The sequence below is a fragment of the Camelina sativa genome, chromosome 2 (genome assembly GCF_030686135.1).
Source record: "Camelina sativa cultivar CO46 ecotype springtype chromosome 2, ASM3068613v1".
NCBI lineage: Eukaryota > Viridiplantae > Streptophyta > Magnoliopsida > Brassicales > Brassicaceae > Camelina > Camelina sativa.
The window spans coordinates 22,657,072-22,672,170 of NC_141881.1; the positions used below are offsets into that span (position 1 = coordinate 22,657,072).

At 36.9% G+C, this 15,099-nt stretch overlaps 1 protein-coding gene and 1 pseudogene across 1 annotated transcript; both read right to left on the minus strand.

Annotated features, from left to right (window-relative positions):
- Positions 1 to 3,090: 3,090 nt before the first annotated feature.
- Positions 3,091 to 3,834, minus strand: LOC147949041 (putative FBD-associated F-box protein At5g53635). Its single transcript, XM_087469805.1, has one exon. The coding sequence runs from the start codon at positions 3,832 to 3,834 to the stop codon at positions 3,091 to 3,093; it is 744 nt and encodes a 247-aa protein (XP_087325931.1).
- A 1,259-nt stretch (positions 3,835 to 5,093) lies between these two features.
- Positions 5,094 to 15,090, minus strand: LOC147949042 (putative FBD-associated F-box protein At5g53635 pseudogene; annotated as a pseudogene).
- Between the last annotated feature and the right edge of the window lie 9 nt (positions 15,091 to 15,099).

Here is a 15,099-nt window from a genome sequence, read left to right on the forward strand (position 1 = left end):
AGTAAGAATGAGCTTGCAGTAGTTTTAAGTGGAAAAGATAAGTTACCTTGGTCGAAGTTGAAAGTTAAGAATCTTCCTGGAGATGTTGCAGCTCTTTTGATGTTCGCGGCTTTTAACTGGGTTCCATCTGGTCATCCGCATCATCCTTCAGTCAAACGTGCTCGAGTTGTGTATAAGATGATCAAAGGTATTTGTTTTGATCTCAGACAGCTGATCTATGATCAGATTATGGATATGAAGTGGAGTGATCCTTCGAGGCGTGTAATTTTTCCCCGGACAATTTTTGGCACTCTTAAGATTCAGGATGATCCACTTGAGTGGTCAAATGCAGAAGAAGAAGTTACAGCCAAGTTCTACACTAAAGATGTTCGAACTGGACTTGCTTATGGGGTTAAACACGGGTTACTCACTGAGGATGGACATCCTATACCAGTTCAGGATGAACAAACATATGAGGGACTGTCTTCGGCATCTGAGGTAATTCAGTTGGGTAGCATTCGTGTACCACAGTTAGGTCAAGCAGATGAGGAGAGTTCATATGCAGCTTTGGTCGATACATCACAAGCTCTTCAGAGACTTACGGAAGTAGTACAGAGGCTCATACAGAATCATCCACTTTCCAAGATGATTTGAGTTATTTTTAACTGTTGTATTCTCAAGCAGGGGGAGATGGAGAACAAGCTGGTCTGAAATTCTGGGGGAGTTTAGCTGGTCTGAGATTCTGGGGGAGCTTTGTATTTTCATTAAACACTTTCGTTTTCGTTTTCGGCAATCACTTTGTTTTATTGTGTTTGGATGTTTGACTATGGTTCAGTGGTCATTTTGGTTTATGTTTTTGAACGATTGACTATGGATCAAAGTTATGTGCTTTAAGTCTAAACCAATTTCTAAATTGTTATGCTTGAGAAGCACAAAGTTAAAAAGGGGGAGATTGAAGATGCGTCATTTATACAAGAGGATGAACTATTTCAGAAGGACTCAGCATTAGTACAAGAACAGAGTGTCAGGTTATTTATGTCGGCATTTACTAAGCTAGAAGATTTACACAGGATTCGAAGCCCCAAGAAGCTTCTAGAAGATTGAAGAGCTTCATGTTTACAATAGGAATGTAAACATGAAGAAAGATGGAAATTTCCTAAAACATAAAGAAAAAAGGAAATTGTCAAATTCCTATTAGGATTAGAATAGGTAGTTTGCCCTTTGTGTGGCATAGGCCTAGTTCTATAAATAGGGTGCTAAGGCTGATTGTAAGCTTGAGCACAAACAAGAGAAAGTTAACCTAGCTACTAAGTTGTAGTCTTTTAGAAGGAAAAAGAGCTAAGAACTTAGAGAGAGCGTGAGGTTTCTTTAAAGAGGGTTTTGAGAGATTAGAAAATTGTTTAGAACAAACTTGTAAACAAATTTTCTATTAATCAAAGAGAATTTAAAGAAATCATTGTTTCATAGATCAGATCATAAGTTCTCACACTTTCAATTTTTAAGTTCGGACAGCTCTCAAGAAATGTTGGCAACCAATTCAAAATGGATATACGGAGAGTAACATTCATGCATGACAAGTAGCCAAACTGAGGCAGCAGTTCGAACTTCGTGTATTGGTAGATGACCTGGAATAAGACACAAAATATTCTGAATAAGAAACTTTATTGACGAAGAACTATGTTAAATAACAAATATATATATATATATATATATATATATGTGTGTTACCATGAAGGTTGATCAACAGGTCAATTATAACATAATGTGCACTCAACTACGATCTAGTGGTGTCGTCGTAACACTTCAGGATCGAATCCAAAGAGACCAAGCAATGCACTATGAAATTATATAGACCAAATATAGCTAAGGCAAAAGAAAGTTTGTGTTTCAAGTAATCAATTAAAATTGGAAAATAAATAAAGGTTTTGAAATCAGAGAAAGATATTGGGCGTAGGGAATCAGTTAGGGGATACAACCACGAATTTAGATGATAGATTTGAATGCATTAAGAACCATTCTTGAACTCAAATCACAATTATAAAGCTAACCTACTTCCGCAGCATTAGCTAACTTTGCAAAGAAATAACTAGAGCCTAAACTTCCGTTTGAATCTAGATAAACAAGCAAGCATTAATGTTCAAGTTTGATTTGTTCACAAGATGCCTCAACTTCAACTTCCGTTGGCTAAGGTCCACCTTGCTCACCTATGTTTCTTTCAAGCAACTCAACAACACTTTTGATGCCACGATGAATTAAACCTAAGATCTTAATCTAGGTGATCAATCTAGCTTAAGCATTAAGAACAACAATAGATGAAGAACAAATAGATCTATCCCAAATTTAACAACCTAAGTTTAGATAATCATAAAACCCCCTTTGAAACCCGAAACCCAATAGTAAAACTACTCAGACATGGAAGTAAAAGAACAGCAAATCAAAGATGAAGAAATCATAATCGAATTGCAAAGAGAAATAAAGGGTTCAGAATTCTTCTCGAAAGGGTTAGAAAGGATAAGAGATCTTCTCCCAAAGCTTACAAGTACTCAAAAGCTGCATAGAATAAAAGTTGTCTTTCTAGAGGTCGAGCCTCGTGCTTAAATAGTAAAATAAAACCCTAAAAGTCGGTTTAAAACATAAAATGAAAAGTTGCTTTGGGTACTGGACTGGTCGATCCCAAATGTGGATCAGCCGATCTCGGATACTTTTCTGCGTTTACTCCATCTACTTACTAGTCCGATCGGTCTTCAACCAACTTTAGCTCCAGATGCTTGTTTTCATCCCCAAAACACTCAGTTTCCTTCCAAAGTAACCTAGAACCTTTATAGACTCACAAAAGACTAAAAAGACTCTAAATGCACACTTGGACCTAACAAAAGACTCAAAACAAGTATAAAAACTATGGTTAAAATCCTTTAAAATACATACACATCAAAGGTGTTCCAAGATATGATCATTTCCTTGACCTCTGAAATTCTAGGGAGAAAATCATGGATCATACTTCGCTTTGACAAAACATCTACTTCATTGTATTCCCCCAAACCAAAACCAAGCGAAATATCTAACTTGACTGTGGAATGCATATTTTTGATTATGAAGCTTTCTGACAAGTTATCACTGATGCTCAAAAATCACAACTCCTGTACCAAAGTCATGCATAATAAAATCTAGTTCTATACTGAGCTTCATCAATGAACTAGAGAGTACCCGAAAGACTTTTGCATAATCATCCATACATCCGACAATCGTTAACTCCTCCAAGACAGGGCAGGATAAGACAAGTCTCTCGAAAGTGGCCTCATGAGGATAAAGAATATCTTCGAAATGCATAGTCTTCAAACAAGGTAAGGAAATGCTAAGCCCAGACAAGTCACAGAAGCTCGCTTGAAAGAGATCTAAATGTATGAGTGTCTTGCAGATATAAAAGATTAAGGGCATCTCAGGAAAGGCATACTCTGTATGACACTCAATATGTAGATGACGGATCTGACGCGTAACTGCAGCATTAATCCATGAAGTGATATAGGATGTATCATAAACACATTCATCCTTTCTATCAATAGTTAACTTGAGTTTGTCTAGGCATGAAACCCTACTGGGATCAAAAAACCGGTCACTGACACTCACAAAGGCATTAAAATCTCGGATCTGACGCGTAACTGCAGCATCAATCCATGAAGTGATATAGGATGTATCATAAACACGTTCATCCTTTCTATGAATAGTTAACTTGTGTTTGTCTAGGCATGAAACCCTACTGGGATCAAAAAACCGGTCACCGACACTCACAAAGGCATTGAAATCTCGGAATTCTCTGGAATCCAATTCGAATTTTGGAACCCAAAGCCAGAGAGTCATCCAAATATTGAAAACGCAAGTTTCCTAATCGATATTTTTCAGGAAACTACGTGAGAATAAAGAGAAACCTTTGAGAAGAACATGATTCTTTTATTATAATCTCAAGATAAGTTTACACTCTTAGAGGACTATGTCTTATATATAAACAAAGAGAACAATCTAGAAATAGGTGAGTTATTGTGACAGCTCTCATGACAGCTGTGATGAGTTAGTCATCATCCTTATCTTGCAGAGCACCAAATCGGTTATGGAGCAGGGGAGTTGCAGGTACAGTCTTTGTCATGACTTGAGAGTGTTGACCAACCTTCTTTATTGGGCTTCCTCCTTGTTGCACTGTTTTGTGGCCCAACTCACATATATCACTTATATTCCCCTCAAACTTCTGGTGGGTGAAACACCAACACCAAGTTTGTGTCTTAGATGCTCGAACTCACGCTTGGGCAAGGATTTGGTAAAGATATCTGCTAGTTGAAATTGAGCTGGTATATGTTGTGTCTCAATGTGTCCCAATGCTACTTGCTCTCGGATGTAATGGAAGTCAGTGTCAAAGTGCTTGGAGCGTTTGTGAAGAGCTGGGTTTGCACTGAGATACACTGCAGAGAGATTGTTGCATTGGAGCAAGGTTGGAAACTGTTGAGAGATCCTCAAATCACGTAGGAGGAATGAGAGCCAAGTTATTTCGTGAGCTGTATCTGTAAGTGCCCTGTACTCTGCATCAGTAGACGAGTGCGACACTGTTTCTAGCCTCTTAACAGACCAACTGATCAGGTTCGGAGCGAGAAAAATGCAGAATCCTGTTGTGGAACGACGAGTCTTCTTGCAACCAGAGTGATCACTATCACAATACGCTGAAAGAGACAGATTGGAACTCTTCTTTATGTACAAACCCATATGTAACGTACCTTTAATGTATCGCAGGATTCGTTTGAGCAGACCAAAGTCAGATATTGTAGGTTCATGCATTCTTTGACATACAAAGTTGACTGCAAACTGAATGTCAGGCCTAGTGATTGTAAGATATTGAAGCTTTCCCGCAAGACTTCGAAAGTAGGTAGGCTCAAAAAAGAGTTCAGGATTCATCTTGTCCAGATTTTGTGGCAGTGGTGTTGGCATCAGATTGCAGTCGGACATAGCAGCTTTATAAAGAATGTCTTTAGCATAAGCTGTTTGATGGAGAAAGAATCCTTCTTTACACTTTTGAATTTCAATACCAAGGAAGTAGCTGGGAGCTCCAAGATCTTTCATAGAGAACCTTTTATTCAGAGACTCTTCAATGATGTAGAGAGCACCCTAAAGACCTTTGCACCAGAATTAACAAGTCCCAACTCTAGCTCTTCAAGGACAGGGGAGGATGAGACAAGTCCCTCAAAAGTGGTCTCATTGGGATACCTCATATAGTCTAAATGCAGGATCTTCAGACAAGGCAAGGTAACAAACTCGGCACTAGGCAAGGCCACCCAACACATCTTTAAGGATACCACAGTCTCACAAGTATAAAGGCTTAGGGGCATCTCATAAGCATAACGAACTTGTAGATGTTGGACGCTACGCTTAACCGCAGCATCAATCCATGATGTGAAGTGAGGATTGACATTTCCATAGCTCATAGCTAAGTTAAGCTTGTGAACGCATGAAACTCTACTGGAATGGAAAAATCTGTCACCGAAACTCATAAAGGCATCAGAATTAGGGAACTTCGACCATGCCAGTTCCAAACGAGGAAGCCAAGGCCAGAGACTTCTCCATCTGGAGACATAAGGAGAGTGTGTGAGAGTGAGAAGCTAAACTAAACCACATTGAGACTAAATTCAGGCCAAAGAGTTTACAAACAAATTACACAAAACGGTAAAGTAAGAAGAAGAAGACTTAACAGTGTTTTGGTCGAATCGAACGTAGAGGAATCACCTGCCGGAACAGTAAATCGTAAATTTGCCGGCGGGAAAAGAATCAGTTGCTGGAAATGGCCGTAGCAACTTATTCTCTCAATCTCAAGGCTCTCTGTATGTAATGTTCATAGTTAAATGAATATCTCTACTTGAACATGATGAGATATTACATCTCAATTCCAGTTCACAAAATATAATTTAAAAACAAACAAACAAAATAAGAAACAGCATTGATCAACTTGATAAGAAACAATGTTCCTTAGATATTTTGATGAGTCAACCTTAACAGTCTCAACCGAAAACAAAAAAAAAAGCCTACATACAACCTTGCATTTCTTGTGCTTCAGCTTCACATGCTCTCTCTCTCTAGTCTTTACACACATTTTATATAATAAGAGAAGGTTTTTCTCAACTTCTTCTAAGAAATGACACCTGTTTATTATTTATCTGACACTTGTTCTCACCTCATTCTTAAAACCTTTGTCTTTACGTATTACATACTTATATTGGGCTTAACCAAATTAGTCAAAATACAGACCCACCTAAATAAATTGTCGGCCCATAAAACCATACGGAAAAAACGATGTTGATCCCACCTGCTCTCATCTTCTCACCTCCGACGTTCCTTTCTCCATCTAGCCTTTGTGATTTTGTCCCGGTGTATACGCCACAGGTCTCCGTTAACATCTCTGACATCCCATCAGAGTCATATTAATTGCAAAATCAAATTGGGTCTCATCTCTGGTTTTGATATCAAATTGGGTAAATCTCAAACTCACCATTATTTATGTTTTCCGCGCTGGTGTTAACGTTAATCCTGTCCTAAATCAAATTTAAAATTGTTTGAAATAAAATTTTAAAATCCGAATCATATCAACCATTACTATGTTTACGTTTCTCTATTACTTACTACAATCTTTACGGTAATTAAAGAATTTCATTAAAGTGTATCCTTCATTTCCCTTTTTACGTTTTCCACCCAATTATAACGTCATGAAAATAATACTAAACCCCTATCATTTTATGGTCATTTCCATTTCATTACAATCACTAATTATTCTCCCTCAAATATTCCATTAAGTTTTATTTTTAAGTACCTACCTTTGACGACACTCACCATCTCTGTGACACCATGGGCAAAACAAAAACACTAGCTCCCTATTGTACCCTAGGTTCAATCTCCATCAAAACACACATGACTGGTAACAATAGGATTGTTGTTTGGGTCATTCATATTTGGAAAGTTCGAGACTTAAAAAAATAGCAATATCTTACTAAGTCTTGAATGCCTCCTTCTAAATGAAAATGTATATTATCTCTATTTTTGTTCCTCTTGACCCCTGATTTACCTCCATTTTAACACATTCATTTGTCCTCCGTTTCAGGATTGTGCTATACAAGCTTCATTCCTTCCTAATCTTCTGCCTAGGTTTCAAGATCAATTGGTTAACGGCCAGTTGTACAGCATCAATGAGTTCGATGTTGTTCCATCCTCCAACCGTTATGGAAGCACCAACCATAAGTGGAGAATTGTTTTCACGGAGAAAACGTCTTTGGATAGTATTACAAAAAAGACAATGCTCTAAGGTGTCGTTAGCGCTGTCTAAGGGTCTTCTAGGAGCACGCTATACGACAGATTGGTCATCAATGCTCGACATTATATCTACCCCACAGCTCCACAGGGGTGATGATTTCCTCCTACGGTATGTCTTCCAAGCTATTATCTATATGATTTGGCGGAAGCGTAACTGCGTCGTCACGGCTAGGCTTCACACTCTGCCACCTGCATCATTGACTGGATAGAGAGACAAGTTCGTGATCAACTACTCGCCATTGGCCTCTCGGGTGATCGGCGGTATGATACGGCGTTTCAAAAGTGGATACACTCCTGGCAATTGTAATTTTTAAGCGTTTGTTTTGGTATGGCAATAGCTTCTAGCTTTCTATAAGCTAATGCACAAGTTGTAACAACGTTATTTTTATTTTGAATATAATTTAACATAAAATTAAAAAAAAAAAGACAATGTTCTATTGGTTATGATTATTTTAGATTCTCTACTTATTTAGACTTGTTTGATATGGTAGACAAGGGTGAGAGCTTCCATGTAACAACATATTTTGCATTCTTCGTTTTATCTCTTTTAGCCTTCACTTTCTTCTTCAGTATAAGACTCATTTTTACATTTACCCACCCACCAGATGTTGTTGGCCAAATATCTTCGTCTTGAACATCTGAAAACAAAGACCAGAATAACCTTTCCAAGACAACTTTCAATTTAATACTGACTTGCATTTTAGAAAGGTATTGCTTTTGTTTTCAATATGTTTTCTCCTTGAAATCACTTCCGTTCCACTCTTTGTAATTGTGTAGCTGTTTTCCATTTCTGGTGTTGGTTGTAGTGGTGACAACATATACATTTTCTCTTTGGGGTGAACTTGCGGTCGATGCTCATGCCAAACTTCTAACCCTAAAAGATGAAACTGTTGTGGTCATGCAACCCATGTTAACCCCCGGAAAGTTGGGCGTAAGTGCTTCTCCCTCTTAATTACAATCAACCTTTCACTTTTTGGTTAGATATTTGTTGGTTTCTATGGTTTTCTACATGGGTATTGACTGTTTTTCTATCTAATCATGATACTTGTATTTGAATGTACATCCTCAAGCCAGATTTGGCTTAACCTTGACAATACCGTCTGCCTAAAGTTTTGCCAAAGGTTTTCATCTATTCGTTTTAATATATTTCACCTTTTACACCAGCTGGCAATAACTTCCTGGTAACAACATATTTTGCATTCTTCGTTTTTTCTGGTCTTTTAGCCTTCACTTTCTTCTTCAGTATATGACTCATATTTACATTTACCCACCCACCAGATGTTGTTGGCCAAATATCTTCGTCTTGAACATCTGAAAACAAAGACCAGAATAACCTTTCCAAGACAACTTTCAATTTAATACTGACTTGCATTTTAGAAAGGTATTGCTTTTGTTTTCAATATGTTTTCTCCTTGAAATCACTTCCGTTCCACTCTTTGTAATTGTGTAGCTGTTTTCCATTTCTGGTGTTGGTTGTAGTGGTGACAACATATACATTTCTCTTTGGGGTGAACTTGCGGTTGATGCTCATGCCAAACTTCTAACCCTAAAAGATGAAACTGTTGTGGTCATGCAACCCATGTTAACCCCCGGAAAGTTGGGCGTAAGTGCTTCTCCCTCTTAATTACAATCAACCTTTCACTTTTTGGTTAGATATTTGTTGGTTTCTATGGTTTTCTACATGGGTATTGACTGTTTTTCTATCTAATCAGGATACTTGTATTTGAATGTACATCCTCAAGCCAGATTTGGCTTAACCTTGACAATACCGTCTGCCTAAAGTTTTGCCAAAGGTTTTCATCTCTTCATTTTAATATAGTTCATCTTTTACACCAGCTGGCAATAACTTCCAGGTAACAACATATTTTGCATTCTTCGTTTTTTCTGGTCTTTTAGCCTTCACTTTCTTCTTCAGTATATGACTCATATTTACATTTACCCACCCACCAGATGTTGTTGGCCAAATATCTTCGTCTTGAACATCTGAAAACAAAGACCAAAATAACCTTTCCTAGACAACTTTCAATTTAATACTGACTTGCATTTTAGAAAGGTATTGCTTTTGTTTTCAATATATTTTTTCCTTGAAATCACTTCCGTTCCACTCTTTATAAGTGTGTAGCTGTTTTCCATTTCTGGTGTTGGTTGTAGTGGTGACAACATATACATTTCTCTTTGGGGTGAACTTGCAGTCGATGCTCATGCCAAACTTCTAACCCTAAAAGATGAAACTGTTGTGGTCATGCAACCCATGTTAACCCACGGAAGTGGGGCGTAAGTGCTTCTCCCTCTTAATTACAATCAACCTTTCACTTTTTGGTTAGATATTTGTTGGTTTCTATGGTTTTCTACATGGGTATTGACTGTCTTTTCTATCTAATCATGATACTTGTATTTGAATGTACATCCTCAAGCCAGATTTGGCTTAACCTTGACAATACCGTCTGCCTAAAGTTTTGCCAAAGGTTTTCATCTCTTCATTTTAATATATTTCACCTTTTACACCAGCTGGCAATAACTTAACAAGAGGTTCTTTTTGGTGGCGCCAGCAACCATTGCAAAGAAAGTATTCACTACAAGAAAATAGTTCTATTGAGATGTATTTTTGAGACAAAAAATTTTCGTCACAAATTTGTGACACTGTAAATACGATATTATGACTAAATTTATTTGTCACAAATTCATAGTATTTTTGTCACTATATTATGATGGAAAAAAACAGTAACAAAAGTTTGTCACAATTAATGACGAATAGGCTACGATAATATTAATCGTTACTCTTATGACTATATTGTGACCAATATGTTGTTGCAAATTAGTTATGAACTTATAACATATATACAAGTCACAGTTTGTGACATTAAAATGAATAAATATTAGTCATAAAATAGTATAAATTGTTATATCATTTATACAAAGCCCATTAAGCCAAGTGTCTAACCCTAATTTAACAAGACTTATTTAAGAGATGATTAGGGTTTTATTCTTTATAATTTCGTGCCTCCTAAACCTAGAGAGAGAGTAAACCATTTGAGAGAAAGAAAACAAGGAGCCACAGTTAAGATTAACGACAGATCTTACATGTCCTAGGAGATGGTGGAAAACAAGGGGTAAACAGACTCTTTTATGGACGAATTTTGGTGAGCATTTTCCCAACCCATAGATGTAAGTTTTCCCCAAAGTAATTTGTAACTTTTTTTGTAGATAAAAAGTTATACATGTTTTCTCAAACCTATTCTGCGCAGATCCGCAAATTAACATCAGTCATCTTGTAAAATCGTTTCCCACTGCTACAAATTGAACCAGAAGCTGATCTACCCACCGTTGGAAATATCTGAGTCTTACCTTTTCAGAGAGCCTGAGATCGTTTCCATAGGAATTATAATATGAAAGTTATGGTCGAATATATGCATCTGGTCGAATTTGTGATTTATTTTCTTTGTAAGAATAAAGATAGCTTATAATGTATATCTAATGTTTATGATTATAAAAAATTTGTATGATTATAAATTTTAAAAAATAATATTGTTTTGAGATTAATTTTTTAGTTGTAATTTTTATAATGTAATGAATTTTTTAGTAATAACTTGTGACCATTTGAAACTAACTTCTAATGATAAGATTGGACATTATGATAGTCATAAAATATCATGATTTTGAGTATTTGTTAAACTTTTGCGACAAATTTTTAATTATCATTTGTGACCATTTGAGACTATAGTTTCTTAATAATAAGATACATAATTAAAACGTTATTTTAAACACGAATTATGACGATTTAAAGACGTTTTGTTAGTCTGTAATTGAGACAGTTTTGTTACTTTTTTGTGTCGTAATTATTGATGACAAAATGGTTACTAATATATTCGTTGCAACTCTTATGACGTTTTTGTTACAAATAAAAATTTGTGACCATTGTATTGCAACCATTCAAAAATCGTCACAAATTCGTAACAATGTTTATATTGTAACTAAATTCTTTTTATTGTGACTAAACATTTCGTCTTAATATAATTATTTTCTTGTAGTGATTGTCCCACCAATTGTAGATGAAAGCAGTCATTTCGACCCAAATGCTTGGTACATGATTTTAGATGTTGAGAGTTACATCAAAGAACAAGGGGGAAAGGTACTATTTTAAACATTATTATGGTTCAAATTATAGAGATTGGTTCTTTAACTCAATCTCTTGATTGCTTTGTAGGAAACACGCTTATGGTGTAAAGTGAGAGTGGTTGATATTGTATTACGAAATGGTTGGAATTATATTTCATGCACAGGGTGCAATCTAAAAATGAAAACAAGTGGCTCCATCATATCCTGTCTCACCTGCCCTCCAGACCAAGCTGTCGGAATACTTCGGTATGTTTACCCTCGTCTATATTGTCTCTATTCTTTTTAGAGCCCACTCACATGTTTCCATCTAGGTACCAAATTCAAGTGATTACTGATGATGGCCAAACCACAACAAACTTTGTAATTCTCAATCAAGAGGCGACAAAACTATTAAAGAAAACAAATTCTGACCTGGCTGACAACAAGGTACTCATTTTTTAGATTGAAGCCAAATAACCCTTCCTCCTTTTTTTGCCCTGTTAAAATGCTAACAACTTCCAAAAATATCAATTGCAGATGAACTCTGCCGAGTCTGCGAAAGACGTGCCTGATGCTATCAAAGAGTTAATAGGAAATAATTTCTATTTCAATATCAAAGTGGCTCACTATACTTTCACTGCCACATACCAAACGTTCACCATCACATCCATCAAAATAGAACAAGGAGACTCACCCTTAGATGTATTACTTTATTTTGTGCAGTAATTAGCAGATTAACGTACACCTCCTATTAATGTGAATAATCCATCCCCCTCAGACCCCCACTACTTTTATTGTAAGTTTGTAACTGTTAATTTAGCCATCTACAACTGGGGGAATCCCAACTCTTGAATGCAACGGTGAGCCCTGTGACACCCCGGTTTCAAAGACTTGCGGAGAGATTTAAAAGAATTGATTTGGCCACCTATGTCACCAAAGGGCACTTATCTTTTCGTTCAAGGGTCCTGAGAGAACTCCAGAGTTAAGCGGTGACCTTCCAGGAGGGAAAAGGGCCATTTACGACCAGTACAATCTCAAAAGTGTCAATTTATACCTGTACAAACTCTCGGCGCCAATTTCTACCTATACTCAAATAAAATTCAAATTTCATACCCAATTATAAAAAAGTTGCCGATTTCAAAGTCAAAATCAATAAATATTAGTCAAGCGCTGACTCAGATGATACGTATTAGATGAAGTGGCATCATATATTAAAACGACGTCGTTTTGATGCTGTAGTTTCGTTTTTAAAAAAAATTGTAAGACTCTAGATTCGAACCCAGGTCCATCAAAGAATGATTAGAAGCTTTAACCATATGATCCAGCAGCTTTATTCAAAATATTAGGAAACTTTATTGTTTATAATCATATCCGTCTGTGAGAATCTATCTCCTCTTCCTCTTCTTCTCTTTCTTGGCATCGTTAATGGCTGCTCCGTGGTGGTTTATTCTCCATCTAGATCCGCTTCTGTTGGTCCAATTGCTAATTGATTACTTCTATCATGGTTTCCCAAAATTTGATTTTTTAACTTTTTGATTCTTTTAAAATTTTGAATTTTGAAGATTCTATGTTCCTCTTTGATCACAATCATCATCAATTCATCACTAGGGTTTTTGTTTTCCAGTAAAAATTAAGGAATGAGTAAGGCAAAATTATGATGCCATTAACGATGTCAAGGAAGAGAAGAAGAGGAAGAAGAGGGAGATTCTCGGGGGTGGATAGGATATAATTATTAATGTTCCCAAGTATACCGAATGGGGCCGTTGGATCATATGGTTAAAGCTTTGATAAAAACTTGGATCGACCCGAGTTCGAGTCTGGGTCTTGCTTTCTTTGTTTTGTAAAACGAAATTACAGCATCAAAACGACGTCGTTTTATTATACGATGCCACTTCATCTAATACGTGTCATCTGAGTCAGCTCTTGACTAATATTTATTGATTTTGACTCTGAAATCGGCAGTTTTTCTATAATTGGGTATGAAATTTGAATTTTATTTGAGTATAGGTAGAAATTGGCACCGAGAGTTTGTACATGTATAAATTGACACTTTTGAGATTGTACATGTCGAAAATGGCCCTTTTCCCCCTTCCGGGAAGTGACTGTCAGGAACTGTGCGAGTGAGGACAAAACACAGGGAAAGATCATGTGGTGAATTGTAGGGACGGTAACAAGTCTTTAAAGCCTCCCGGACGTAGCAAACCGACCGTCGGTTATTGATGGGCTCACGGGCCTAGTGAGAGGACATGAGACCTATTAAGGAACGCGGGCCCATGGACTGGGATTGAACATGGGACCCACTAAGAGGTGGCGGTCGGGGCGTTACAAGCCCTCTGCTATATTTGGAAGGAGAGCATCCAAGAAGCGCCGTTCTAACAGGTACTGTAAAGTGTTTTCCGTTATATGTGCCACTGATGTTTAAGTTCATTATTTCAAAGCCGACGATGAATTGTGTAGGTCTAACAAAGCCGAGGATGATTTGACTTTCAGGACGCCGGAAAAACAAAACACCAAAAGGTATTACCTTTAGAAAAACAACAAAGGTTAGTTTCTGAATAGTTATAGACTTTTGCTAAGTTTTCCGGTTTTACACTGATAGGAAATACAACAAAAAGTTGTTTCCGCTGGTATTAGCAGCACACGGGTTAAGGAAAGTAAAGTATTAATGGTCTCATCTGGATCTGAAGACAAATGTATCAAAGAAGAACCAGCATCAGATTATATACTGGCTATTATAATGTATACAATGGAAACTCAAGAAACACAAAACTAAAAAAACCGAGCAATACAAAACAAACAAAGATTTTCTAACTAAAAAACAAAAAATATTGTAAACTAAATCCGTGCGTAGCATGGGATAACTACTCGTATATATATATCAATATATGACGACTTGACATGTGATAGAGCGTCTTGGAATTTCCAGGATATCCTTCACTATGTGCTTTTCATCCGAACGATAATAATTCAAACGCAGAGTCAGTTTCTTGAGGATCGTGGAATTCTCTAGGAAGTACCTTATTAGCTTCCATTCAGCCCCATATCCCGAGATGGTGGTTTTGATATCAACATACTCAAGCGAAGATAACAACATCTTTATACAGAGCTTCTTCAATGAGGTAGAGAGCACCCGAAAGGCATTGACATCCCTATACACAGATCCGAAAACCTTTAACTTTTCCAAGACAGGACAGCAAGAGACAAGTCTCTCAAAATTGGCTTCTTTGCGATCCATAGTATGAGATAAGAGGCATCATCATCTTCATCATCTTCATCATCAACAATTAAGGTGAGTTTGTGTATGCATGAAGCCCTATTGGAATCGAAAAAATTGTCACCAAAACTCTTAAAGGCATTGAAATTTGGGAGGTGCCAGCATGCCAAACCCAAACAAGGAAGCCAAGGCCAGAGACTTTTCTATCTAGTTGATAAAACGCTTGTCTTAACAGCTTCTTCCTTAAGTGGAAGATGAGAAAGAATATGACCTATTAACGGATCAGGTAGTTGGCTTAACCTACTTCCGCATGTGATTGGAGATCAGCAACCAAACCACCAAGTAATAACATAAAGAGCTAACTGCAGTTTACTTGTATCTCAAAGACAAATATCCTCAAGAAAATCACCTAGTTTTTTTAAGTATTTAACGATCACAAACTTAACCTCAGACGAAATGTTCAACATATGTCAAAA

What these genes read in the sequence shown, in the direction of transcription:
- LOC147949041 (XM_087469805.1), bottom strand. Translation starts at nt 3,834, where the DNA reads ATGACTCTCTGGCTTTGGGTTCCAAAATTCGAATTGGATTCCAGAGAA.